The 27,619-nt window shown below is 47.5% G+C and overlaps 1 protein-coding gene across 5 annotated transcripts in view; it reads right to left on the bottom strand.

The window, feature by feature from the left end:
• Window positions 1-11,637: 11,637 nt before the first annotated feature.
• The window catches only part of SYT17 (synaptotagmin 17), a 145,831-nt gene continuing 129,849 nt past the window's right edge, over window positions 11,638-27,619 (bottom strand). For 4 of the 5 annotated variants that reach the window (XM_067706521.1, XM_067706522.1, XM_067706520.1 and 1 more), the window contains exons 8-11: window positions 24,137-24,302; window positions 17,987-18,080; window positions 14,321-14,453; window positions 11,638-12,332 (exon numbers count right to left, since the gene is read on the bottom strand). In XM_067706521.1, the coding sequence (XP_067562622.1) occupies window positions 12,253-12,332; window positions 14,321-14,453; window positions 17,987-18,080; window positions 24,137-24,302 (473 nt within the window). In that variant the 3' untranslated portion in view covers window positions 11,638-12,252. The remainder of the gene's footprint in view (window positions 12,333-14,320; window positions 14,454-17,986; window positions 18,081-24,136; window positions 24,303-27,619) is intronic. The other variant, XM_067706526.1, reaches the window with a different exon arrangement.

Below are 27,619 nucleotides of genomic sequence, written 5' to 3'. Positions count from 1 at the left end.
GGGATCGAACCCAGGCCCCCTGCATTGGGGCATGGAGTCTTAACCATTGTACCACCAGGGAAGTCCCATGATTTCATATTGTTATATGAGATTATATGTTTATCATTGTTTTAAGTCAGTTGAAATGGGTTTTCTGCAAGCTTTAATGCTTCCAGATGAAAGCGCTGTAGCTGACACTATGATTAAAGAAAAGACTGATCCAAGAAGACTTGGTTATATACAGGTTAGAGTTATCAGTGATACAGTTAAAATATTAACATCCCAAGTTACTTCTAGTTGCAGATATGTTGGGTTCCATGTGAGAATTACAGCTTCTTTGCTCCTGGGAGGCCCCTGATGTTCCCAGAGATACTGAGAGCTAGAGATTGAAGGGAGGTGGCCTGATGAGGCCTAAGATTTATATCTCCCAGAGAACCAGGAGCCTGGCTACATCCCCTACAGAATCAAGAAAGTATTTTTACTACCATGTATTACTCAGGCTCCCCAGTCTCTCAGGAAAAAGGCTGGAATTTGTTGAGCTCACTGATGCCAATTATCCAAAGAGGATGCAGTCCAGAAGCAAGAAAAGGATCAAGAGGACTCAGCTGGGATTTGCCTTCTCCAAGTGGAAGGAATAAAACCTGTGATTAGCTCTGAAAATAAAAACTAAACAACATCTCGGGCAATCACAGACACAGTTCTTTGCTATCTATAAGAGTTTTAAAAAAATTTAAACAGTGCTAGGATTTTCCTGTGTGGACCTCAGAGTCCAGCTTTCACACTGAAACCCACCATCACATTCAAAGCACCTGCTACCCATATGTGCTCCAGTGGGGCTTTGGGAATGTCAGGTGGTGCTGCTGGGCATGTTTGATTCCTACCTGCTACCACATGAATGCTCCAGGCTCGTGGACCACTAGTGTTTCTCTGAGAAGAAACCTTGCCAAACTGTAATGATGCCAAGTAAGATGAACAGAGGGCATTTTGCCTGTAATGGCCAACTTTCAGACACCTGAGGTTTGGGGTCCTCAGTTCCAAAAGCCATGGGGTAGCTCTTAACCAGGAGAGAAGGTCCATGAGATAAGTTGCATTCTTCCAAAGTTGTTGTTTCAGATAACTGGGTTGTTTTTTTTTTTTGCGGTACGCGGGCCTCTCACTGTTGTGGCCTCTCCCGTCGCGGAGCACAGGCTCCGGATGTGCAGGCTCAGTGGCCATGGCTCACGGGCCCAGCCGCTCCGCGACATGTGGGATCTTCCCAGACCGGGGCAGGAACCCGCGTCCCCTGCATCGGCAGGCGGACTCTCAACCACTGCGCCACCAGGGAAGCCCCTGGGTAACTGGGTTTTAAATAAACTGGGTTTCAACTGGTGCCTGTCATATCCTTTCCAGCCTGATGTTCTGGCAGAGGCGTGTTTAACTTCATAAATTTATGGTATATTGTGAACCACAGAGAATCATTAAGAAAACGGATTCTAAAGGGCTATTCCCATGGCCGTGAAACACGCTTGCAATGATGCTTGGAGGGGGCTGTGAACAGTTACGCCTTTTGCGGCTGGCCCTGGATCCGAACAGAGCCGAGCTCTCCTGGGCTGCGTTTACTTACGATCCCACTGTCAGTCAGTACGGCACATTCACCAGACCGCAGGCTGGGAAAACTTCTCTCATAGCAGAGGGAACAGTTCCACTTGTTCAAATATCACTGTATGGCCAGCAATATCCTTTGAATAAAATAATACTATAACCCAAAGATCACTCAACATCTGTCCGAAATAGTCCAGACTTTGTGACGTTGCTAGGATGAACAAATGAATGGGTAGAATACTTTTAAAACTTGTGGTAAAATACATATAACATAAAATTTACCATTTTATACTAAATACCACTGAATTGTACACAATATCCACTCCATTACTGATTGCCTTGCTGTAATAAGACTTTGGTTAAAATGAGTCCATTTGGCAGAATCTTAATATCCATCTGCCAAAGCCAAGGTCAAGGTTGAAATGGACATGTAGTGTTTCTGCTATCATGATTTTCTTTTTGCTATCATGATTTTAAGTAACGTTATGAGTATTTAGTTTGCAGTGGTGTCCTAAACTTTTATATATTTTAACTAATTAAAGTGTGGGCAGGACTTCCCTGGTGGTCCAGTGGTAAAGAATCCTCCTTACAATGCAGGGGACATGGGTTCGATCCCTGGTCAGGGAGCTAAGATCCCACATGACGCGGGGCAATTAAGCCCGCACGGCACAAGTACTGAGCTTGCGTGCCTCAACGAGAGAGCCTGCGTGCCACAACTAGAGAGAAGCCCGAGCGCCACAATGAAGAGTCCGCGCGCCACAACGAAAAGACCCCTCATGTCTCAACGAAGACCCGACACAGCCAAAAACGATAAATTAAATAATAATAAATCTTAAAAAAAAATAAAGTGTGGGTATTAATAGTATCCCCACTTTACAGATGACTGTATAGAGGACTATATAGCTTTGAACCCAGATGGGCTCTAAAGTCTGTGTACTTAACCAATAGGATTACTGCAACAATTACTGCTGTGTCACTTCTGCCACTGTCATTGATTGAGAGCTGACCATATGCCTTTATCCACACGAGGGAACATATATATACACCTCTCTAGGCCAGTTCTGAACAGTCAGCAAGGTAGGCATCATCGATGCCTTTTTTTCAGGCAAGGAAACTGAAGTTCAGGGAGTTAAGTGCTCAAGGCCATAGGCAGCAGCAAAGCTGGAACTTGAACTTGGCTGCTCTGCTCTGGCTCCTCAGCCCACACTGCCTCTGTTGATGGAATTAACTAATGGAAAGTAGCACCCTGAGCCCTGCAGGAGAAGCAGGAAGATGCAGGTCAGGAAGATGGCTAGGCCTGCTTTGAAACCCAGCATCACTACTCACTTGGGGACCAATTCAAAACCAATTCCAGAGAGAGAAAGATGTTGACCGACTTACTGTTTTTTGTTTTTTGGAGTGATTTATTCATTTATTTTTCTTAGGAAAAAAGTGATCTTTAATACAGGGATTTCTTGTTTGGGAAACCTTTCCATTTTAATCATTTAATCCTAGAGAACTTGCCCCTGAAAGCTGTGTCCAATTTGTGATGCAGAGAGAATGAAAGCAAACGGGGAAGAAAAGAGCTGCCAGGAATGGATTTGTTCTTCAGGCCGTTGCTCGGTTCCTCTTGACTCACCAAAGAGAAACATTTTAGCTGTCATCTCTATTTAGGAAACTGTGCTGTGCTTCTGAAACTCCTTAACCCTAGTCACAGTCTGAAATAGGAAGTCTCTTAAAGACTTTGGGAAATACCAGGATGGCTTTTTTCCCCCGACTTACTGTTTTTCCTTCTATGGGTGCTATCATCAGGGTTGGACCAAGATGTGTGGACACCCGGTCAGGCTAATGATTTGGTGTCCTATTGAGTCAGGTGGTCAGGATTAAAACTCTGGCTCCATCACCTACCAGGTTTGTGGCTTTGAGCAAGTGACTGGAACACCGTGCCTCACTTTCTCCATGTGTAAAAAGGCAATAATAAATGATGCCTACCTTGTAGAGTTGTAATGAAGATTAAATCATCTCTCCATGTAGTAGGAGTCCTGTAAGTCACTGTAAAAAATAATGACAATTTTCTCTATCTGGTTAGATTTCTAGGGATGTTTTAGCGCCATCCCTGTGGTTTGGCACCAAATGTCCCATCCCTTAATCCAGTTAAGGCTGCAGCCTGGATCCTTTCCAAGCCCAGCCACTTTGCTAATCAGGATCTTATCACATCTCAGACTGGGCTCTCCCAGACCAGGCAGGGAGCCCCTGGGTCCTGCCAGCCTGCCGCCACCGTCTGTGTGGCTCTTAGCTGGGGAGACAGAAACCAAATCCTTCCCAAAGATGCTGGGAAATTAGTTTAGCATCGTCTGCCAGTGTGCAGTGACTCAGAGACTGCCTGCCCAGCGGGGCTCCCAAGCTCTGGGGTTGGAACAAGATTGATGTTGTCGTGAATGCAAAGCAGGGCGAGAGAACTGTGGGGTTGGGAGGCAGGGAGAGCGAGGGAGAGGCAGGGACTTCTGTGTGTCTCTTGCTCCCCTTCCACGTGAGCTGAGGTTTCAGGCAGCAGGACGGCCTCAGCTGCTCACCGTGATGGAGAGGCGGTAGGGAGTAGGGGAAAGCCAGCAGCTGGTTGGACTAATGTGAGGTGGGCATCCTGACCTGGTCACTTACTGTGTGACCTTGGGCAAGTAGCTTAACTTCTCTGAGCCCCCATTTCCTTGTCGGTCAAAGGGATATCATAGCGACTGGGGTTGTTGTGAGGATGAGTGAGATGATGGATGTAACGTGCTTAGCTTAGCACAGCACCTGGAACACAGTAAGTGCTCAGTAATTGTGAGCAATTAATAAGATCAGACTTACGAGCTCCCTAACCATTCCTTTTGTTAAACATCCTCATCCCTTCAAGCCCTTCCAAACAACTCTCTGAAAGCAAACATTCACCAAAAGGTGGGGGAAGGAAAGGATTGAGGGGAGGTGTTCTGAGTGTGTGTGTGTATGCGTGTGTGTGTAAGTGTAAGAAAGAGAGACAGACAGAGAGGGGGGAGAGACACACACAAAGAAAAAAGGAGAGGGACAGACAGACATGCACACACAGAGACGTGCACATGAGCATAGAGAGGTACAAACACAGAGACAGAGAGAGAAATAGGAGAGGCAGACAGCAGGGTCTGAACCCTGGCTGTGCCGCTCACTAACTGTGTGACCAGTCTCTTGACCTCTTGGTGCCTGGCCTTGCTCACGTGTGCAATGGGAAAAGCAATAGTTCCTCCTTCATGGGATTGATGTGTAAGTTAAATGAATACAATAAAGCAGTTGGTAGAGAGACTGGTAAATGCTCAATAAATTTGGCAGGTGGAATTCTAAGATGGCTCCCAAGACTGGCGCCCCCTGGTGTACACTCCCGGTACAGTCCCCTCCCCCTTGAGTGTGGGTGGGTCCTGTGAATACTTGGGACCTCATGGATTAAGTTACATTATATGGCAAAGGTGAAAGGATTTCGCAAATATAATTGGGGTCCCTTAATCTGTTGACTTTCAGTTAATCAAAAGGGAGATTATCCTGAGTGGGTCTGAATTAACCACAGGAACCCTTAGAATCTGGTTCTAGAGGTCAGAGTCAGAGGAAGGCAAGAAATTCAAGCCTCGCTGATGTTCTCCAGATGACCTTGAAGAAGCCAACTGCCATGTGTGGAGAGTGCCATGTGGCAGAGAGCAGTGGGCAGCCTCCAGGAGCTGAGGGCCTCACACCTACAGCTACAAGGAGCTCTGTCAACAACCAGTAAAGGTGGGAAGAGGACCCGAGCCTCAAATGAGACCACAGCCCAGCTGACACCTTGATTTCAGCCAGATGAGACCCAGAGCCACACGTGGACTTTTGAACCACAGAAGCTGTGAGATAACAAATTTGTTTTGGCTTAAGCCCCTACATTCGTGGTAATTTGTCGTGCAGCATAGAAAATTGTTACTCGGTGTTTTCAAATTGTGCTTAAAAATACTGTAATAAATATGTAATAATAATATAAAATTTAAATTGTAACAAAGATAGCATGAAAGTCATTATCTATGAACTAAAACAAAAACCAAAACAAGAATCATTTATTATCTCACGTTTCTGCAGGTTAGAGAAGTCGGGCAGGCTTGGCTGGATTTACTGCTTAGAGTCTCACAAAGTTGAAATCAAGATGCCGGCCGGGCTGAGGTTTTTTCTGGAGGCCCTGGTGAAGCTCATTCAGGTGGGTTGGGTAATTCACTTCCCTGTAGTTATATGACTGATCCCAGCCTCCTGCTGGCCATCAGCCGGGGCCACTCTCACCTCTGAGCGTCCCCTCCTTCTCCAAAACCAGTAACGGTGCATCAAATATTTCTTACACTGGGAGTCTCTCTGAGTTCTTCTTCCGCTATGAGCCAGAGAAAACTCTGCTTTTAAAGAGCTCATGTGATTAGATTAGCCCCACCTGGATAATCTCCCTTTTTAGGAACCCAGAGTCAACTTATTAGAAACCTTAATTACATCTGCAAAATCAACTTTGCTATATAACATAACATAATCATCAATGTGCTATCTTAGCAACTTCACAGATTCCACCCACATTCAAGGGGAGGAGAATGTGGGGGTCATTCTTAGAATTCTACCTACCACACTGAGACTGTGCCTGTCCTTTTCAAGTCTTGTCTCTCCCATTTTTCATTCCTTCCCGTGAGATATTCTGTATACTTTCCATAAATTTTTGCTTCTTTGTTTAAGGTAGCGATTGTTGGCCCCAAACTCTAACTCCAAACCCTAGTCCATCTCCATTTGCCAAGATTTCCATGTGTACATGTGGTAAGTCTGAGGTGAGGCCTGGAGTCTTATGACCTCAGAACCTTCTAGGTCAGTTCAGCTGGCCTTAGATGTGGTGGCTGAGAGGATCACTGAGGGAAGTCTGCTTGTGGATGGGCAAAGGGCTGTCTCACTCAGAGGGAGGAGGCCCCTGGGAGGGGTGCAGCAGTGGGGGCAGCATCTGGCCACCCATCTAGGAGACTAGACATGGTGTGTGAGCCCCTCAGACCCAATCCAGGGCAATTTGGGAATGGCTTGGTTAACGAACAGGAATTTGGGCTTCCCTGGGGGCGCAGTGGTTGAGAGTCCGCCTGCCGATGCAGGGGACACGGGTTCGTGCCCCAGTCTGGGAAGATCCCACATGCTGCGGAGCGGCTGGGCCCGTGAGCCATGGCCACTGAGCCTGCGTGTCTGGAGCCTGTGCTCCGCAGCGGGAGAGGCCACAACAGTGAGAGGCCCGCGTACCGCAAAAAAAAAAAAAAGAAACAGGAATTTACTTCCCCAAGGTCAGACCCCAGGGTGGCTTCTACACAAACTGAGAGGCCATGAGAATCCAGCGAAACGAACTGGGACTGAGTCCCGTTCAAATCGGCACAGCCTCAGGCTCTGCTTCCCCAACCAGCAGGTCTCTGCTGAGCGCCAACTCCTTCCTCAGGTGCTTTACATGCAAGAGTACAATCTTGAAGCTCCAGGGCAGGCTTCTATAGAAAGACACTTACACCCATTTTTCAGATGGGGATCCTGAGGCACAAAGCATTAAACTAGCTGCCTGTGTGAGTTCCACCACACGGCTGGCACTGGAAGTCTGGGCAGGCTTCTCTCGAGATTTAGAGGGAGCAATAACTTTTTGGGGGGTTACACTAGAGCAGGAGTCAGCCCACTTTCTCTGTCAAAATCCAGATAAGATGCTATTTTAGGCTTTGTGGGGCGGGTGGTCCCTGCCACAATTACTCAACTCTGATGTAGTTGAGTAGTGGGAACACAACATGTAAACCAATGGGCATGGCCATGTGCCAATACAACTTTATTTACAAAAACAGGTGCTAGGCCAGACTTGGCCTGTGGCTCATAGCTTGCTCCCTGCACTGGATGGTAATCATGAGACAGGGGGCGGAGTTAGTGACATTTTCAAACCTTTTCAGGACTTCCCTGGTGGCGCAGTGGTTAAGAATCCGCCTGCCAATGCAGGGGACACGGGTTCAAGCCCTAGTCCGGGAAGATCTCACATGCCGCGGAGCAACTAAGCCTGTGCGTCACAACTACTGAGCCTGCGCTCTAGAGCCCGCAAGCCACAACTACTGAGCCCACGTGCCACAACTGCTGAAGCCCACACGTCTAGAGCCTGTGCTCCGCAACAAGAGAAGCCACCGCAATGAGAAGCCCGTGCATCACAACGAAGAGTAGCCCCCGCTTGCCGCAACTAGAGAAAGCCCGCGCGCAGCAACGAAGACCCAACGCAGCCAAAAAATATATATATATTTTTTTTGCGGTACGCGGGCCTCTCACTGTTGTGGCCTCTCCTGTTGCGGAGCAACAAGCTCCGGACGCGCAGTCTCAGCGGCCATGGCTCACGGGCCCAGCCGCTCTGAGGCATGTGGGATTTTCCCGGACCGGGGCACAAACCGTGTCCCCTGCATCGGCAGGCGGACTCTCAACCATTGCGCCACCAGGGAAGCCCGCAAGGACTCTTGATGGGGCAAGATGCGGTCCTGCCCTTCTCTAAGAAGACTCTCCTGAGGCTGCAGTTACTCTTCCATGTTTTCAACCCTCCCCCCGAGTTTGAAATTTAAAGTTGGCTCCTCCTTGCCTTCTTGTAACAGAGATATTTTGTTTTGTTTTCAACATGACTTTCAACATTAGCTCTCTTTTGGTAAAATAGCACCTCCAATTCCTTTGGGGAAGCCAGCTCTCAGCCTCGATTGCACAGAGCCTGATTGGCTAAAGCAATCAGGCTTGTCTTCCGGCCAGAGTGATTGGTTAAAAGTTGGCCGAGTAACCTGGTACAGCCAGTGAGGCAAGAGGAGGTGACTGCAAGGGCTTCTGGGAAAGAAAGGCCCCTCATTCTCTTGAAGGGTGTAAGATTTAGAATTACCCTGGCCATTTTTGCTTCCCTAAGGGGAGAGACTGCAGCTTCAGGATGGAGCCAACAGCATGGAGGCAGAGCATGGACACAAATGCCTTTGGCGATATCACTTACATTCCTGGATCAAGCTGAGCCTGAAGGTAGATACCTCTGGACTTTTCAAGTCTATGAGTAAATAAAAGCCCTTTTGTGTTTAAGGCAGTTGGGGTTGGGTTTTCTGTCACCAGCAATTAAATCAGTCTCAGTGATGCATTTGCCGACAGAATGCCCCTGAGGGTTGCCAAGGGAGTGGAAGGAGTGTCCACCTGCTCATTGGAGGTTCAATTTGAAGGTGGGACCAATGTGTTGGCAAAAGTGCAGGTGAAGAGGGGCTCTCCTACCCTGCAGGTGGAGTGTAAATTAGGGCAGACTTTTGGGAGGGCCATCTGAATATACTGTATGTATTAATCTGGGTCCTTAGAGAAGCAGGTGCCAAGATAAATTAAGTATATGCAAAGATTTTATTAGAGGAAATGCCTGTGTGAAAGAAAACAGGAAGGGAGCCAGGGAAGGCTGGTAAAGTCGTCAGACTTGGATGCAAGTCTGACTCCCAGTGAAGCAGAGAACGTGGAGGCGTCCTAGACTGTCCTGCAGTCTAAGGCGAGTTCTCTCTCTCTCTCTCTCTCTCTTCTCCCTCAAATTATTCTCAGGCCTCGTTGCCTGGCTTCCCAGCCCACAGCATCTCAGCAGCAACAACCTAGAAAAGATGGGGGATTCTGTGGGCTGTTAGAGACTGGCACAGTGACACCCAGATATGATAAGAGGAGACAAAAATACCTGAAGTTGATGCAGCCCACATGACCCTGAGTCATCACGAAAAGACTAATCCCCTTGAGTATCTTCTGTTTAAGGAAGCAGGAGAATGTATAACATGGTTTAGAAGATTTCTGTCCAAAGTGGAAAAAGTAGAGATAGTTGTGATGCTTGAGGAGTGAATTTTAGTTTTCTGGAAACGTCACCTATGCAGAGCTCTTCATTTCCCAAAGCTGCCTGATAAATCAGTTAGAGCTGGAAGGGACTGTGTCTCCATTTTACAAAGGAGAAAACTGAAACTCAAGAGAGGTTAAACCACTTCCGTGAGATCACATGGTAAGTGGCAATGGTGAGATTTGAACCAATGTCTTTTTTTTTTTAAGATTTATTTGTTATCTATTTAACTTATTTTTGGCTGTGTCGGGTCTTAGTTGTGCACCCAGGATCTTCATTGAGGCATGTGGGATCTTTTGTTGTGGTGCGTGGGCTGCTCTCTAGCTGTGGCCTGCGGGTTTTTCTCTTCTCTAGTTGTGGTGCGCAGGCTCTAGAGCGTGTGGGCTCTGTAGTTTGCAGCATGCAGCCTCTCTAGTTGAGGCGTGCGAGCTCAGTAGTTGTGGCAAATAAGCCACCAGGGAAGTCTGAACCCCATGTCTTTCTGATTCCAGATGTGGTAACACTGAGATGTACCACCCAGATCCCCACCTTCAAGGAAGGGGGCAGAGTGGCTTCCAGCTGTCAGCTCCTACAGGGTCAGCCTCAGCTGCAGAGAGCTGCCTTAATCAAAGTCAACTCCTTGGGACACCCCTGGTGGTGCAGTGGTTAAGAATCTGCCTGCCAATGCAGGGGATACGGGTTCGAGCGCCGGTCCGGGAAGATTCCCACATGCTGCAAAACAACTAAGCCCGCGAGCCACAACTACTGAGCCTGTGCTCTAGAGCCCGCGAGCCACAACTACTGAGCCTGTGCTCTAGAGCCTGTGAGCTACAACTACTGAGCCTACGCTCTAGAGCCCGCGAGCCACAACTACTGAGCCTGCATGCTGCAACTACTGAAGCCAGCTCAACTACTGAGCCCATGAGCCGCAACTACTGAAGCCCGCGCACTCTAGGGCCCGAGTGCCACAACTACCGAGCCTGCGTGCCTAGAGCCCGTGCTCTGCAACAAGAGAAGCCGCTGCAATGAGAAGCCCATGCACGGCAACAAATAGACCCTGCTCACCACAACTAGAGAAAGCCCATGCAGCAATGAAGACCCAACACAGCCAAAAAAGAAAGCAAAGTCAACTCCTTTCCAGGGGAGCCCACATCAGTGACTGCGTGGAGTATGCGGCTAAAGCCTTGGCCATTTCAGTCCTATGTGGTCCACTCTGATCGCCTCTATTTGCCCCGATCTCCCTGCCAGGTGGACCGATAATTTGTCAGGCTGCATCTCAGTTCCGCTTCTTCCTCTGCCTTCCCTTCACAGGTACTTATCCCTAATAAACATCTTTTACAAACCCTGTCTCAGCAACTGCTTCCAGAGAACCCAGTCGGGAGCAGTCGAGGGAGCAAGTGACAAGATGGGGCTTAGAAGCTGGATCGCTTACCTTCCAACTGGCGATCAGTGGTGGTGTGTGGAACAGACAGCCCCTGGCACGGGGTGGTCTTCAACTGTTCAGACTTCCATGGAGTGAACTGGGAGGGTTTACGGGAAGGGGATGCACTAGGAGGAGTGAGGTAGCAGGTAGTTGATGAGCAGAGAAGAGCACCTATAAGCATAACTAGACTGTGGCTGTTGCTAAGACTTTGATGTTCTACAGAAAGACAATAAACAGCCGAGGGGCTTCCCTGGTGGCACAGTGGTTAAGAATCCGCCTGCTAATGCAGGGGACATGGGTTCAATCCCTGGTCCAGGAAGATCCCACGTGCCGTGGAGCAACTAAAGTCCGTGCGCCACAACTACTGAGCCCGCGAGCCACAACTACTGAAGCCTGTGCGCCTAGAGCCCGTGCTCCACAACGAGAAGCCACTGCATTGAGAAGCCCGCACACCGCAACGAAGGGTAGCCCCCGCTCACCGCAGCTAGAGAAAGCCAGTGGGCAGCAACGAAGACCCAACACAGCCCCCCCCCCGAAATATATATATATATGATAATAATAATAAAATAAACAGCCGAGGACAAGTAACAGGTTCTTGCTCCAAGAGTGAAAGCCAAAGAGTCTCTTTGGTTGCAGACAAAGAAGTTCTCATCTCTTGTGGCAGGAGGGCAGATCAAGCCTGGGACTCAGAGTGTCCGAACTTCAAAGGGAGTTGAGCTCTCAACCAAGGCAGCGTGTTATGCTACCGTCAAGGCCCTGGTTGGGATCCTGACGATGGGATGGGGTCATCTGGGTGGTGCCCCCAAAGATGTTTCCACTTTGGGGGCCATTGTGAGTAATGCTACTATGACCATTCATATCTGAATACCTGTTTTCAGTTCTCTTGGGTGTATACCCAGAATTGGAATTGCTGGGACCATATGGTATTTCTGTGTTTCACTTTTTGAGCAAGTACCAAACTGGTTTCCAGAATGGCTTTACCATTTGACATTCCCACCGGCAATGTACGAGTTTGGTGGTATTTTCCTTTTCCTTGGGGAACCACCTTCCTCCTTGGGCCCATGTGGTTCAGGTGATGTTGACCCCACCCCTCCTGCCCAGCCATGTGCATCTAAGCAGGGTCTAGCCGACCAGCACATGCCAAAGAGATTGCTTCAAGAATGGGCATGTGCCCTGAGCCAGGCCAGTGAGATTCAACTCCATCTAGAACAAGCCCTGGACTGTTATTACTTGGACCAATAAATCCACCATCCTTTATTTATAAAGCCAGCTGAGTTGGTTTTCCCGTCACTCGTCACCAAGTGATCACTCTGTATCTTAAGATTTGCTTGTATAAAATCTGTCTGGGAGATTTGTCTCCTCTGTGTGTTTTACATTTATTGAGTGCCGACTTTACATTAGGTACATCTACAAGTCGATGCTGGAGTTGGGCTTGCTCCGAGAGGGCGAGACTGGATCAGTGAATGGTCAGAGCTGCGATCTTGCAGACAAAGGGGAACTTTCGGCTGCAGGTGTTATCATTCCATGACCTCAGAGCTGTGACGGGAAAAAGCAGAGACTCTGTGTGAAGGTCCATCCATCACAGTAAAAGTCACCCCGCCATCCCACCAGAGTAAAAGTCCTCTCCCTGGAGAGGCCTGGTGTCTCCACTGGCATTCCTTTCTTGCAGATGCTTAATGAGGCTGCTGTCCAGCCTTACTCTCTCATAAGGCTAGTGTTGACTTGTCACTGTGGAGGAACAGGACAAGCCTCACCCAGAGGCTTGGCCCAGCTCTGGCTCCCAGGATAGCAAGTCGCTGTTCCATGCCTCCCTCCCATAATCAGAAAAAGAAAAAGGAGCAAAGTAGGAATGGCAGCAGTTCAGCACTTGCATCTGGAGTAGATATAGGTTTGAAACCCAGCTCCATATCTGCTTGCTGGACAAACTTGAATACATCACTTAACTTCTCTGAGTCTTGATTTCTTCATCTGCAAAATGGAAATATTAATAGTTTTTACTTCTTAAGGTTGGTGTGAGCAGTGACGTTGTTGTTCACGATGATGGTGGTGATTGCTGATACCACATGCAAACCATTGCAGTCACTTTATGTCTCTTATCTTCTTTTTCCTTCACATCAACCCTGTGAGTTGTGTCATTAGCCCCATTTTGCAGATGAAGAATTTGAGGCACCAAGAGGTTAAGGCACTTACTTTGGGCTACACAGTTCATAAGTGGTTGAGCTGGGGTTCAGACAAGGACATTCAGCTCCAGAGTCCATGCTCTTACCACTGTGCTGTGTCAACTATATCTCCTTCAATGCTCAGAACAGCCCTGTGGGTAGCAACGATTATTAAACCCATTTTACAGAAGAGAAAAGGGAATCTCAGAGAGAATAAGTAATTGCCTGCAAGGGCACAGAACTAGAAAGCAACAGGGCCAGTACTTGTACCCATCTGGGTGCTCTTTTCACTACTACACCTGGGCGCTCCTCCAGGCATCCCTTCGTTCTAATGTCCAGGAGCACGAGCCACCTCTGGTGCATTGGTGAGATGACATAAAAGCACCATCCTTTGGTCTCTATACAAGTTTCTTTTTTTCATGCTTCTATCTCTAATGTCTTTTCATCCAAATCACAGTTTGCATGTCAACAATGCACCATTAAACATTGTTTAAACTGGGCATATACCCTGAGAAAACCATAATTCAAAAAGAGTCATGTACCAAAATGTTCATTGCAGCTCTATTTACAATAGCCCGGAGATGGAAACAACCTACGTGTCCATCATCGGATGAATGGATAAAGAAGATGTGGCACATATATACAATGGAATATTACTCAGCCATAAAAAGAAACGAAATTGAGCTATTTGTAATGAGGTGGATAGACCTAGAGTCTGTCATACAGAGTGAAGTAAGTGAGAAAGAGAAAGACAAATACCGTATGCTAACACATATACATGGAATTTAAGAAAAAAAATGTCATGAAGAACCTAGGGGTAAGACAGGAATAAAGACACACACTTACTAGAGAATGGACTTGAGGCTATGGGGAGGGGGAAGGGTAAACTGTGACAAAGCGAGAGAGAGGCATGGACATATATACACTACCAAACGTAAGGTAGATAGCTAGTGGGAAGCAGCCGCATAGCACAGGGAGATCAGCTTGGTGCTTTGAGACCGCCTGGAGGGGTGGGATAGGGAGGGTGGGAGGGAGGGAGACGCAAGAGGGAAGAGATATGGGAACATATGTATATGTATAACTGATTCACTTTGTTATAAAGCAGAAACTAACACACCATTGTAAAGCAATTATACTCTAATAAAGATGTAAAAAAAAAAGCTAAAAAAGAAAGAGAGAAAAACAAGAAAAAAAACAAACAAAAAATGCATCCACCATAGGGAACTGCCACGCCCCAAACACCCCACCCCCACCCCCCAGTGACCTCTGGTCACTCTCCAAGGTGTTGAATAATTCACAGTTTCCTGGCTACCCCTGGCACCTCCCCAGCACCCCTGCAAGAGCCCTGGTCTCGAGGGCACCCACCGCTGGTGGGTCGGTACCATATTTGCACGCAATCCTCCTCTTCTGGGTCCGCGTGGATGCCATCGTCCGGCTGGCTCCCATCCCAGTAGCTATAGTCATAGGATGAGCCGTCTGTCCATTCAAACTGCCCTTCCTGGGGGGTTGCACCCAGAGGAAAGGAAGCAAGCCAAGGAGAGAAAGGTCAGGCATTTGAGCCAGCTCCAGCTTGGGGTAACATTCTAATACCTCCATATCTAACAGTGCAGAAGCCCTCACTTTTATCTGATATACTATTATTAACCACCATTACTGAAACTGAGCAGGACCCTCCAGGGCCCTCCCAGGTACAAAAGCCCCTCCATGTCCCCTGCCTCTTGTTTGCAGAAAAGCTATAGTCTCCCAGACCTTCCCTGAGTCACAAAAAAAGCAGGCTCAAACAGCTAATGATTAGGACACTAGAGTCACAGAATCTTTAGTTCCTTCCTGAAAGATATAGATCACAGTGTCCTATGTACATTCCTGAGTAGTTTTGCAGATATTATGACTGCCGCCAGAGGGAAAAAGCTAACTGCCTGATGACCAGACTGTAGCCATGACATAAGCTGCTCCGTCTTGAGCAGCACTGAATCTATGGCTAGCTCAGTGCCAAGACCTGGCCTCAAGGAAGTGAGAACAAACTGACCCTGGAGTTGAAGATTATGCTTAAAACCATCAAGATGATGCTGATCCAACCACCGCATGACCAGTTTCGAGGTGACTGTCGGAGCTGGCTGTGCTGTTCTGCTTGTAGCCCCCTGCCTGTGCACCCCTGAAACTCCCCTTTAAAACCTTTGTCTCCTAACCAGCAACCGGGAGATGGTTTGGGGGATGCGAGTCCGTCATCTCCCCAGGTTGCCGGCTTCTGGAATAAAGCATCTTTCTTGTTCTACCAACCCTGTCTCTCGAACATTGTCTTTTGAGCACTGAGCAGCCAACCTGGAGTGTGGTTCTGGCTCCGGCTGGTAACATTACAAGCCGCCGTTTGTTGAGGGCTTCTTATGTACCATGCCAGGTGTGCTTTACTCATTTTATCCTCACCATCCTGCAAAGCAGGCGTTGTCATCTCCATTTCACAGACGAGAAAACTGAGGCTCAGATTAGTCTACCCAAATTCACACAGTTAATAAAGCATTAGTGCTAGGATTCAAACCCGGGTCTATCTGACTCCAGCACTCAAGACCCTAACCACCATATTAAAAAGAAAATGTTGTTTACCAGTGGGTGCGAGTCACCCTTCATCTCTTTTCTTTCTGTCCAAATAGTGTGTATTTTTCTTGCCTGCTGTGGAACTAGTCTGTCCAATTACAAGAAAAGTCTTGCTGGGAATTTGACAGGTGTTGCAATAAATGTGCAAATTAACTATGGAAAGAACTACTTCTTTGCAATGTCCTGGAACAAAAGTCATTTCTCCATTTATTCAAGTTTTTAGAGAAGTGTCTCCCAAAGCACTGATGATTTTGGAGGCCATGTCATGTAATGGACACTGCATGCTCCTTCTGGGAGAGACTAGAGCCTGGGATTCCAGCTCCGTCTACTTCCTAGCTCTGCAATCTGGACAAGTTACTTAACTTCTCTGAGCCTCAGTTTCCACAACTATAAAATAGAGCTAATATTTCCCTCAGAGAATTATTGAGAGAAGTGAATGAATTAAAAGCATTAAGAGACTTAGCTAGTGCCTGGCATGCGGTGCCTAGGCTTGAAAACTATAAAAAGAAGTCCTGGGCTTCCCTGGTGGCGCAGTGGTTGAGAGTCCGCCTGCCGATGCAGGGGACGCGGGTTCGTGCCCTGGTCCGGGAAGACCCCACATGCCGCGGAGCGGCTGGGCCCGTGAGCCATGGCCGCTGAGCCTGCGCGTCCGGAGCCTGTGCTCCACAACGGGAGAGGCCGCTACAGTGAGAGGCCTGCGTACCGCAAAAAAGAAAACAAACAAAAAAAACAAGTCCTTTTACAGTTTCATTTGTTATTATTATTCTTAGGTCTTGTTATACAAGTTCCTTAACTCTAAGTTAAGGAACTCATAAGCCAATTTTAAAGTTACTATTATAATGGGACATTTTGGTTTTTTAATGTTACAACTTCTATACAAGTTTTTGCCAGATGAATTCTATTGATTTTTAAAAATATCTATACTGAGTCTGGCCACTATTGATACTTCTGCTACTTTTTTTTTTTTTTAATATTTGTTTATTTGGCTGCACCAGGTCTTAGTTGTGGCACGCGGGATCTTCATTGCGGCATGCAGGATCTTTAGTTGTGGCATGCAGAATCTTTTAGCTGTGGCATGCAGGCTTTTAGTTGCAGCATACATGCGGGATCTAGTTCCCTGACCAGGGATCGAAACCCAGGCCCCCTGCATTGGGAGCGCGGAGTCTTAGCCAATGGACCACCAGGGAAGTCCCACTTCTGTTACTTTGACAGCAACTTCAACCACCCTTAATGAGCTCTCACAGTGTGCTGAGCACAGGCTAAGCCCTTTACATACCTTGGCCCATTTACTTTTTACAACCAGGCACTATTATTGTCATCCCATTTTACAGCTGAGGAAACTGAAGCTCAGAGACGCAAAAAAAAAAAAAGTCCCAGTCACCTACCATCCGGTACGTGGCAGAACAGGAGCTGGAACTGGAACCCTATCTGAGGCAGGGCTGGAGGCATACATGCAGGAGAGACGCTCAGGATACAACTTGTCCATGGAAAGTGTGGAGACCAAATCTCCAGGTGGAGTGTGCCGTGATATTGCCAGGTATGAGATCTGGCCCAAGCCAGCCTCTTTGGCCTTATTCTCCACCGTTATTCCACTCACCCCTGCGCCATTCTGCATCCCAGGCACACTAGTCTTTAATGTCCTTGAGTGTGCCGTGATCTCTCCCACCTCAGGACCTTTGCCCATGCTGCGCCCTCTACCTGGAATGCTCTTCCTCTGGCTGGTTCCTATTTATCCACTAGACGTTAGCTTAAATATCTCTGACCCAGGGAGGCTGTGGCAGCTGTAGACGTGCACTGCTCAGAGCTCCTTCAGGAGGACCAGCTGAGGGAGCATGGCTGACTGAAAGCCCCTTGGACCCAGCACTGTATTCACAGTGAGACTGTGCTTCCTCCATGCTGTTCCCAGTTAGTGACTTAGCATGTCAGAGGTATTAGTGCTGGCTTCCTCCTGCCCAAGGTGGGACTCCTGGAATGGGCATCCTTTGCCTGGGGACACCCCACTGGCTTAGCTAAGACTTTCCAGGGTGAGCTGCGATCTAAGGCTCTCCCCACTCAGCCGTTCCCTCCCCCTGTTCTTTCACAGGGCTCAGACCCACATCATGGCCTGAAGGTCTTCCCTGCCTCTTCAACCCTCCTGTCTTTTTTCCTTCGCCAATGTTTTCCCTCAAAAGCCTCTTACCCATCCAATCATGTTTTTGTGTCTGCTTTTTGGAGAACACAAACCTAAACAGAGGCCGTCCCTGGCCATCCAGTATGTTCCCATAATACCCTCTTTCACAACAATTATCATATTCTAACTGGGGCATCCTCGTGTCTGATCTTTCTGTGTGCTGGGCACATAGCAGTGACCTGGCACACAGGTTCCATGTGAAAGGCTGGTTAAATCAAAATGGAATCTTGGCTGGAACTTCCAAAAGGGCTTGACGGTCAGCACTTCCTCACCTGCCTGTGATCGTGAAGCCCTGTCCAGATGTCAGCTGGGATCCCAGGAACACAGCTGTTCACGAGGTCATACACAAAGACATTCTCCTCCCAGCTGCGAAGGTAAGAAACCCGGTAGCCTGTTACTCATCGCCTCTTGCCATAGGATTGAGTTGAAAATGGACAGAAGTCTTTGTTAGCCCTCCCAGACCAAAGTAAATAGAGGATGTGATGCGGTCCTGCTTTCTCTTTTTCCTTTTTAAACTAAGGCACGCATGTGGGCTGTCCTCTCAGGGGCATCTCTGGATTTGGTCCAAAGCAGGACTCAGCACACACTGTTACTCATCCTAGAAATGTAAAAACACTAGCAAACAAGGTGGATTACATTGAAGACACAAAGAAAGGAGCTGACTTTGCATTGTACACATCAAATAACGAAAATCTCCACTGGATGTTTTTGGTCTTTCTCAAAAGCCCTCCTTACGGCGCCAGTCCTTACATAGCTTCCTCTCTCCTAATCCTTTCTCACAGAACATCTTCAAAATCTTTTGTTTTGCTGGAAAATTTAGCTCGAGGCCTGAACCTGCATAGACGACTCAGCAAAACCAAATCCTGCAATTATCAGTCCACCCTCTTCAGCAGGTATCTTAGGCCATTCAGGCTGCTACAACAAAATACCACATACTGGGTAGCTTATGAACTACAGGAATTTATTTCTCACAGTTCTGGAGGCTGGGAAGTGAAAAATCAGGGTGCCAGCACGGTCAGGTGAGGGCCCCTTCTGGGTGCAGACTTCTTGCTGTGCCCCCATATCGCAGAAGGGGGCAGGGGAGCTCTGTGGGGCCTCTTTTATAAGGGCACTAACCTTATTCATCAGGGCTTCACCCTCAGAACTTAAGCATTTCCCCAAGGCCCCATCTCCTAATACCATCACATTGGGCATTAGGATTTCAACATATGAATCTTGGGGGGCACACAAACATTCAAACCATAGCAGAAGGCATTGGTGTCTTCTTGGGGAATTCTCACCTCCTATTTTAAAGAGCTTATAAAGTAATTCACCCAACAAAAGAAATTGATGGAGGACCCTGGAGGCAGTCTGCTGCCAAAAACAACAGAGAAATAGGGATGGATGAATGGATAGATAGATAGATAGATAGGAACACAGCGATTTTTTTCTTCAGGTCATTAAAATGTTTCTTGAGCACTGATTTCATGCCAGGTACTATGCCGGATGTTTTATATACATGAACTCATTTCATCCTCACATCAAGCAGGCACAGCAGCAGATGCTACAGGTTACCTGCCTCACAGTCATTCCTAATCCTTTTGCCCGTTGCCTACAACCAAATTTAGGAAGGCCAGATTTCACTTTCTCAGCCTCCTTTGCAGCTAACATTGGCCATCGGACCAAGTTCAGCCAGTGAGATGTATGGGGGAATTGGTAGAGGACGTCTTGGAAACATTCTCCTCCCCTATAAATGGAGAGTGGTGTGTGGAAAAGGTCCCAGTTTCCACCACTGCCTCCCTTCCTGGGGTTGTAGCTGTGTGTGGACATGATACTTGGAGCTGCTGCATTGGAGGCCCTGGAGGGGGGGCCAAGGTAACCACTCACCTAGTGCCCCAATATCCATGAACCTGGGGAGTGTCATTTGCAGAGATGAGAAGGGTGGGCAAGGGATGTGACAGAAAACGAACAACTAACAGGCACAGTTCACTCAAGCAGCTCACAGACCCAGAGGGACAGATCCCACTGGACAAGGGATTCCACATTTTTGGCTTCCACATGACACTAAAAGGTGAACATTGGTGTGTTGAAGAAGTCATTACGTAGTAATAATAATCAGCCCCAGACCTAACAAACACCTAACCAATAACTCACTTCAAAACAGGACTATGGGGCTTCCCTGGTGGCGCAGTGGTTGAGAGTCCGCCTGCCGATGCAGGGGACACGGGTTCGTGCCCTGGTCCGGGAAGATCCCACATACTGCGGAGCGGCTGGGCCCGTGAGCCATGGCTGCTGAGCCTGCGCGTCCGGAGCCTGTGCTCCGCAACGGGAGAGGCCACAACAGTGAGAGGCCCACGTACCGCAAAAAAAACAAAACAAAACAAAACAAAACACAGGACTATGTTGAGGTACCCTTTACGTTACAACGGTGTATATCTGCTCCCATTGGCGTCTTCTAAATCTGGGGTCTCCAACCCCCGGGCCGTGGACCAGCAGCAGTCCGCTGCCTGTTAGGAACCGGGCTGCACAGCAGGAGGTGAGCGGCGGGCCAGCGAGCAAAGCTTCATCTGCCGCTTCCCATCGCCCGCATTACCGCCCGAACCATCACCCCTGCAACCCCCGCCCTGGTCCGCGGAAAAATCATCTTCCACGAAACTGATCCCTGGTGCCAAAAAGGTTGGAGACACTGTTCTAAATGACCGCTCTCTACAGGCTGCCACCTTGTCTAGAACACCCACCAATAGATTTCCTTTTGCTTGAGACGCTGGTGGCAAGTCAAAGCACACAGAGCTACTCTCCTTAATTTTGTGTTTGTGGAAGACATTCTTAATCCATCCCAGAAGCACCCAGAATTCTGGCTCTCAGAATCCTTCTCAACGCAGTGCTCTAGGCAGTCACATGCTGGGCATTGCTAAACACATATTGTTATGAACTGAATGTCAGTCCCCTGCCCCCACAATTCATATGTTGAAATCCTAACCCCTAATGTGATGGTGTTAGGAGGTGGGGCCCTTGGGGGTGATTAGTTCATGAAAGTGGAGCCCTGTGAATGGGACTAACACCCTTATAAAAGAGGCCCCAGAGAGATCCCTTGCCGCTTCTGCCATGTGAGGACTCAGCACGAAGATGACCATCTGTAAGCCAGGGAGTGAGCCCTCACCAGAACCTGACGGTGACGGAGCCCTGATCTTGGACTCCAGCCTCTAGAACGGTGAGAAATGGATTCCTATTGTTTATCAGCTGCCCAGTCTGTGATATTTTTGTTATAGCAGCCTAAACGGACGAAGACAGATATTATTAGAGGCAATGGAAAGGAAACAGGGCGGGTGAACCAAGGCTTACTTGCCCTCCGAAAGATGATCTGACGTGCGCACGCTAAGTAAGCACTGACCTCTTGAGACACTCGTAATTATAATTAATAAAAATAATAACAGCTCCCACCACGGAGCATTGAGTTACCCAAGCACTTGTGTAAGAACTTCAGATCCATTTTTATCTCCTCTAAAGCCCCTCAACCTTAAAGTCAGTGTGACTACTTCTATTTCCCAGCTGAGGACTCTGGCTCAGAGAGTTTATGGGACTTGGGCGAGGTCGCCCAGGTGGGAAGTGGTGGAGTGGGGACTAGCTTAGGGCTGACTGACTCTAATGCCCTCAATCAATGCACATAACATTGCACAGGTTTCTTCCTTTAGAACATCTGCTGCCCCCATTCCCTAAGCTTCCCAAGCCTTCAAGATCTTGATCCAGGACTAGTTCTTCCAGGAAACCTTCCATGAGCACCCTCTATCCAATTCTTGCCCACCTGTAGCACAAAGTTTCCATGCTCCCCAGGGCAGGCTGGTTGGTTTAGTTTTCTATTTCTGATGGGCTGGTCTCCCCAAAGAGAGAGACCAATACGGACCCACACGACGCCTTTTTTCTATTTGACATCTTATCTCACACCATCACCAGGCTCTACTCAGTGCCGATGTTCCAAGACAGTGTGTTCTGTCTAATATCAGAGTGGTAGATTTCTGGGGACAAAGTGCTCTCCAGTCCAATGGGTCTCTGCCATTGGTCCTACCCAGTGAGGCACTGGCATCCCCAAGTGCCCCTCTCATGTGCAATTTGGGGTGTCCTACAGCAACTGCTGAACATGCATGGTGAGCGGTCATCTGGGGGAGTGGCTGCCCAGCCATTTTAGCACTAGTGCCATCTTTGTTCAGCGGCACCTGCTCAGGAAACTATTTCAATAGTTTATTGCATTTTCCCCATATCTGTTCAAAATAACTGGGACATAGAAAGGCCCAAGGTGCTACTGCAAGTAGTAAGCAGAGATCAAATAAACTTAATTCAATTCAACCGTCACTTGAAGCAAAGATGGAAATTATTAGGTAAGCTGAAAGTATGAAAACCTTATGCTTTAATCAGTTGCTCGATGAACATAAGTTGATAGCGTGCTTAATTATGAAGGAAAAGAACAAAATTACAAAGCATGAAAAAATGCCAGAATTAGAAAATTGGATTGTGTCTCAAAGACAAGATGTAATTAGAGATTTTATAATATTATCTGGCTTTATGGGAACTGAACTTATAACAGATGAATGCGTTGTGCAAATTCAACTTTTCTACATGTTTTTGGGAAAGTATTATATTATATACCAAAGTGGAAAACTACCTGTATAAGAGAGGAAATGCTGGTATAACATTTGGGAAACGTTAGTATAAGACAGAAAAAGAGGGATGTCAGGACTTGAGAAGAGAGGAAGGAGGTAAGTTTAGGAAGAAAGGAACAGGATCTGGGTCAGGGGCTGTTGGAAAACCCCTGAATTTGCCTGGAATCCTTTCTAATGCCTATTAAACCAAGGGATAGATTACAAGCACCATGAGGCAGGCTGAGCCGTCCTTCCTGCGGACTGGCCAAAGGGAAATCTTCATTTGGAATCACTTTTAAATTTACTGTTTATTACATATATTTCATTTTCCTCTATAGGTTGGTTATTTTTGAGAACTTATTTTATCCATCTCTATAAATGCCAGTCACGTGCTGTGCTCTGTATCACAGGGGATTTGACCCCCGAAGATCGCCTTTCCCAGGCTTCCATGTCAGCTGCCCTCCATGTGACGGGAGGCACTGATGGGAAGGATGGGAGGGAGAGAGAAGCCAGGGTGTATCTTTCCCTCTCTGCCTGGGGAGGTGCTGGCAGGGGCTGCCTGCCTTCTGTGGCTCTAGCTCCCATAGGACTGGCCCGCCCTCCAGTTAGGGGTGGAGTTGGCTTCCTGCTAGTGTTAATCTCTAGATACACTACTGCTTCTTTAAGTTCTCAGAGTCCATCACTTGTGTATGTACGAAATTCTCTCTGTGTTAAATGTTTGTAGTGCTTCCTGTTTTCCTGGTCAGACCCTGACTACCTCACTATATTCTTCAGCACCACCAAGGATGCAGTAGGTGCTCAATAAATCTGCTGGATGAGTTGATGCAAGGATTCAAGACTTCTTTGGAAACTAAGATTGAGGACCCCTTCCCCACTCTTAACAAAACTCTGTGACTGGAAAGCATAAAGAACCAACCGTCATTGTAACTTCAAGTCTCTGAGATTCTTGAAAAATGAGGTAAGATTGTAAATTTGTAGTTTAGTGGCAATGGAACACATCACCGCTGGCTTCAAAGAACCCACGAATCAGCAAGGAAGACAGATGTGAAAAGAAGTCACTAAAGTGATGAAGAAAGTGCTCCTGAGAGGTGGGTGGTGAGTGCAGTCAGGTGCCATTGAGTCAGGGGCGACTTCGGTGGAAAGATGGCAGAACTGAGTCTGGAAGGTTAAGGAAGTGTCTCCCTGGAGGAGAAGATAGGGATGGGAATTCCCAGTGGAGGGAACAGAATGTGCAAAGTATGCAGGCGTAAATGGGCTGGACCGCTTTGGAGAACTTCGAGATGGTGAGCATGGCTGGGGCTTAGGAGGCATGGAGGAACACTGAAGGAGGCCTTGGTGGGTGGGCTATGGAACCCAACTGCTCAGGTTCAAATCCCAGCTCCACCACTTTATAGCGAGTTACCTTCTTTGAGCCTCAGGTTCCGTATCTGTGAAATGAGGATACTTACCTAATATGGTTTGAGGGAACTTGATGCTTACAAACTCTTAGCAAATAAATATCAGTTATTATGTCCTATGTTATGTTCTTTACATACATATTATGTGAGTTATATCATAGGGTCAAACCCCCTGCTATACAGAACAGGGCACAGCACAAGATCGGCACTTATAAAAATGGACCTTCCAGCCTGCTGTTTGCTACCCTTGCTATGCTTTGTCCTCTACTGCCAAGGCCAGTTTCAGTGAGAAATTGGGCTGAATAAAAGCTGCAATTACCAAAGAGGAACACCAGTGGGACACACCATTCCCCACACCCCTTTCCAGAGGGGGTGTTTGGTTGGGCTACAGAGGACAGAGGAGTCCACTCACCTGTGGATGGAGGCCAGTTTGGCGGACTTCCTGCCGATGGAGAACTCAGAGCAGTAGAAGTCAGCCTCAGCCCAGGTCTTATTGAGAGGGAAAAATCTATAGCAGTGGCCTTTGAACTCCATCCAGAACAGTGGGCACAGGGAAGCCCGGGGCAGCTCTGGCATGGCTGGGGGCAGAGAGAATACGGGTTGGGAAGAAGCTTGGCCGTGCAAACGTTGATGCTATAGCTTATGACATCTTTTTAAGAATGAAAGTAAAAAGTGTCGCCTTATGATTAACGCATACCTAAAGTTTACAAAATAATAAAAGTAATATGTGCTCATTATAGAATCCTTGGAAAATGTTACTACATTAGAGTGTTTTTCTTCTTGTCATGTTGAATGCAAAGATTTTTTAAAAAATGCAATTGCGATTTTATTGACCATACACCCCTGTCAGTATTCTGATTTCTAAAAATTAAGAGTATAAGCATTTCCCCTCATGTCATTATAAATTTTTGTAAACATTGTTTCAAATAGCTCTTTAATATTCCCTAGTGGTCCCCCTAGAGGTTATTTAATCATTCCCCAATTTTGGGATAATTAGATTGTTTTCTCTTTTTAAAAAACAATTAGAAATAATCCTGAGATGAAAAGCCTTGCGCATAAAGCTTTTGCAGCATTTCTGATGATTTTCTGGGGATAGATTTTTAAGGCTTTGATACAATTTGCTAAATTACCTCCTGAAAGCAATTTATACTCCCACGGTGATGTCTGAGAGTGCCCATCGCACAGCGCCCTTGCCTGCGCTGAGTGTTACCACTTTAATGGCAATCTTTGCAAATTTTATAAGCAAAAAAATGGCATCTTATTTCAATCGGCACTTCTGGGCTGTCTGGCCAAGGTGTATATTTCCCTACTGTAGTCAAGACTACTTATATCTTTAGCCCGTGGAACTACTGGGGTTCAGGATGTGTTCTTAATTCTGAAAAGGGACAAACAAAAACCCCATGTTTGAGACACTAAAGTTCTCCAAAGTCTCAGCCCCTCTGGAGACCTCTTAGCATATACTTTTTTTGGAAACCACGATTGAAGATGACTGACTGGGGGAGAAAGGCATGCTGAGAACCTGCCTGGAACTCAGCTGGGTGGCTCATCTGTGAGAGCAGGCACCGGGCAGTGGTGAACTTGTTAGACTGGGATCCAGAAGCCCGGATCCCAGCTCCAGCTCTGTGCCTGACATGCCATATGATGCTGGTACATTCCTTCCCTTCTCAGCTGTCCGACTAGAAGATCTTTGGGGTCCCTTTTGTGATGCCCAGGGGTGTGAAATTTTGCCTTCAAAGCCACTGTAATAGCTGGCTGGGCTCATGAATAAGGAAGTAGTGGACCACCTTTACTGAGCACTTATGATGTGTCAAGCACGTAGAGGGAAACTGAGACTTAGACAGGTTAAGTGACTTGCCCAAGATCATCCTGCTGGTAGTAGGCAGAGTAGGGATTTGAACCCAGGCCTCCTGACACCAAAGTCTTTGATTTTAAAATGCACATGATACTTCATCATGGGAAACCAATAGGGCTGAGCATGGTTAATCATGTGTTAGCCCCTACTTCATCAGGTTGCTAGGCCAACTAATTGGGTCAAATAAAGTCACCGAGCACTTGGCATGTACGCATGCTCCATGATAGTATGATTATTAACGATTAGCTCAGGGTTTCATCACTGAGGTTAATGGGCTTCAGGGGTCCAGTGAATCCCTCGAAATTAAATGCAAAATCAGAAGTTTGTATGCATGTATGTGCACACACACGCATCAATATGAATTTTTCTGGGGTAGGAACGGGACAGTTGCTTTAGTCACTAGAGCTATGCTGGGACTTCCCTGGTGGTCCAGTGGTTGAGAATCCGCCTTCCAATGCAGGGGATGAGGGTTTGATCCCTGGTCGGGGAACTAAGATCCCACATGCCGCGGGGCAACTAAGCCCGCGTGCTGCCACAACGAAAGATCCCGCGTGCCGCAATGAAGATCCCGCGTACCGCAACTAAGACCTGAGGCAGCCAAATAAATAAATAGATAGAATTTACTTTAAATAAATAAGTAAAGCTTTAAAAAAAAAAATAGAGCTATGCTAAGCAGGCAGCTTCCATCTGGGCTACCTGTCCCTGATGAGAGCCATTGGGCTTTCCTGTTTGATCAGAACCAGCCCTTCCCCCATCCTAGGCAGCTGCGCTGGTCAGTCCTGCTTTGTCCCACCTCTCCCCACCAGTCCCGGCCAACCGTCTTTCAGTGTGTGCCAGTATCCAAACTGGAGCCAGCTGGTTCAGAATTGGCTCTCTTAACCCTCCCTTACATGGCAAAGCGAGAGAACTCTTGCTTATGGAGTTAGGGGGCGCAGGACCTCGGCCCTTCCCTGTTCCCTGCCCCTCCCCGGACTTCGGTCTCCTCCTTTCTCAGTTGAGAGCATTGGTCTAGGAGGATATCGCCTCGATGCTGAGAGGGCTGAAGGACCCCTTGTGATGCTGGGCATTGCTGAGCTCCCTGTGGGGACTTTTGTCCATTCCTTCCACACAAAGAGATTCGGCTGAATCATTCCCAGGGGTCTGCTTTTGGAGCAGTTGCCCCTTTGCATGGATGAGAAGCAGCAAATCATTTCCATCTGCTTTCCACCCATCACTTGTAACCCAGGACACTCATTGGTGAGAACGTGGCCACGTCTGTCAGGTGTTGGCTGGAATAGTTAGCCCAAGAGTATGATACTTGCTGGTGCTAAACCACTTTCCCCACTCTCACCCATCCTATAATTATTTTGCACCCTAACTATTCATATTAGAGATGGAAGTAGGGGATGCAACCACCCCAGTTTGCCCAGGACTGTCCCAGTTCTAAATCTGAAAATGCCACATCCCAGGCCCCCCTAAGTCGATCACCCTGGAGCACTGGTTCTCAACCAGGGGTGATTTTGATTCTCAGGGGCCATTAAACAATGCCTAGAGACATTCTTGGTTGTCAAAAATAGAAGTGGTGGTGCTATTAGCATCCAACGGGTAGAAGCCAGAAATGCTGCTAAACGTCCTACAATGACCAGGACAGCCCCACAGCAAAGGGTTTTCTAACCCCAAATGTCAATAGACTCCTCGCCCTAGATGGAAGGCAGAACTCCAAAATGTAAAATAACCCCACAGGGCAGCACCACAAAACATCACAGCAAACGTCCACATTTCTCAGCCTATCTGTAGTTTCTTTAACAAAAATTAAGCCACACAACCGATTAGAAGTAGAGTTTGTGTTATTTTTCTAATTTTGGAGTTAAAATATATAACTGTTATAAACCCACGGCTTAAAAGCCCCGGGGCATTGCTAGAACCCTGTGTTTAAATTTAATGGTACACACTTCACCAAAGGATGCTGCAGAGGGGAAGTCTTGCATTTCCTCCCTGAGTTTGGGATGAAGCTGACAAACTTCTTCATCATCTCTCTGACAGAGGGAGGACTGCCCCCTCCCC

This window comes from Pseudorca crassidens, chromosome 15 (assembly GCF_039906515.1).
Source record: "Pseudorca crassidens isolate mPseCra1 chromosome 15, mPseCra1.hap1, whole genome shotgun sequence".
NCBI classification, from domain to species: Eukaryota; Metazoa; Chordata; class Mammalia; order Artiodactyla; family Delphinidae; genus Pseudorca; species Pseudorca crassidens.
This window is presented reverse-complemented; position numbering and strand designations above follow the sequence as displayed.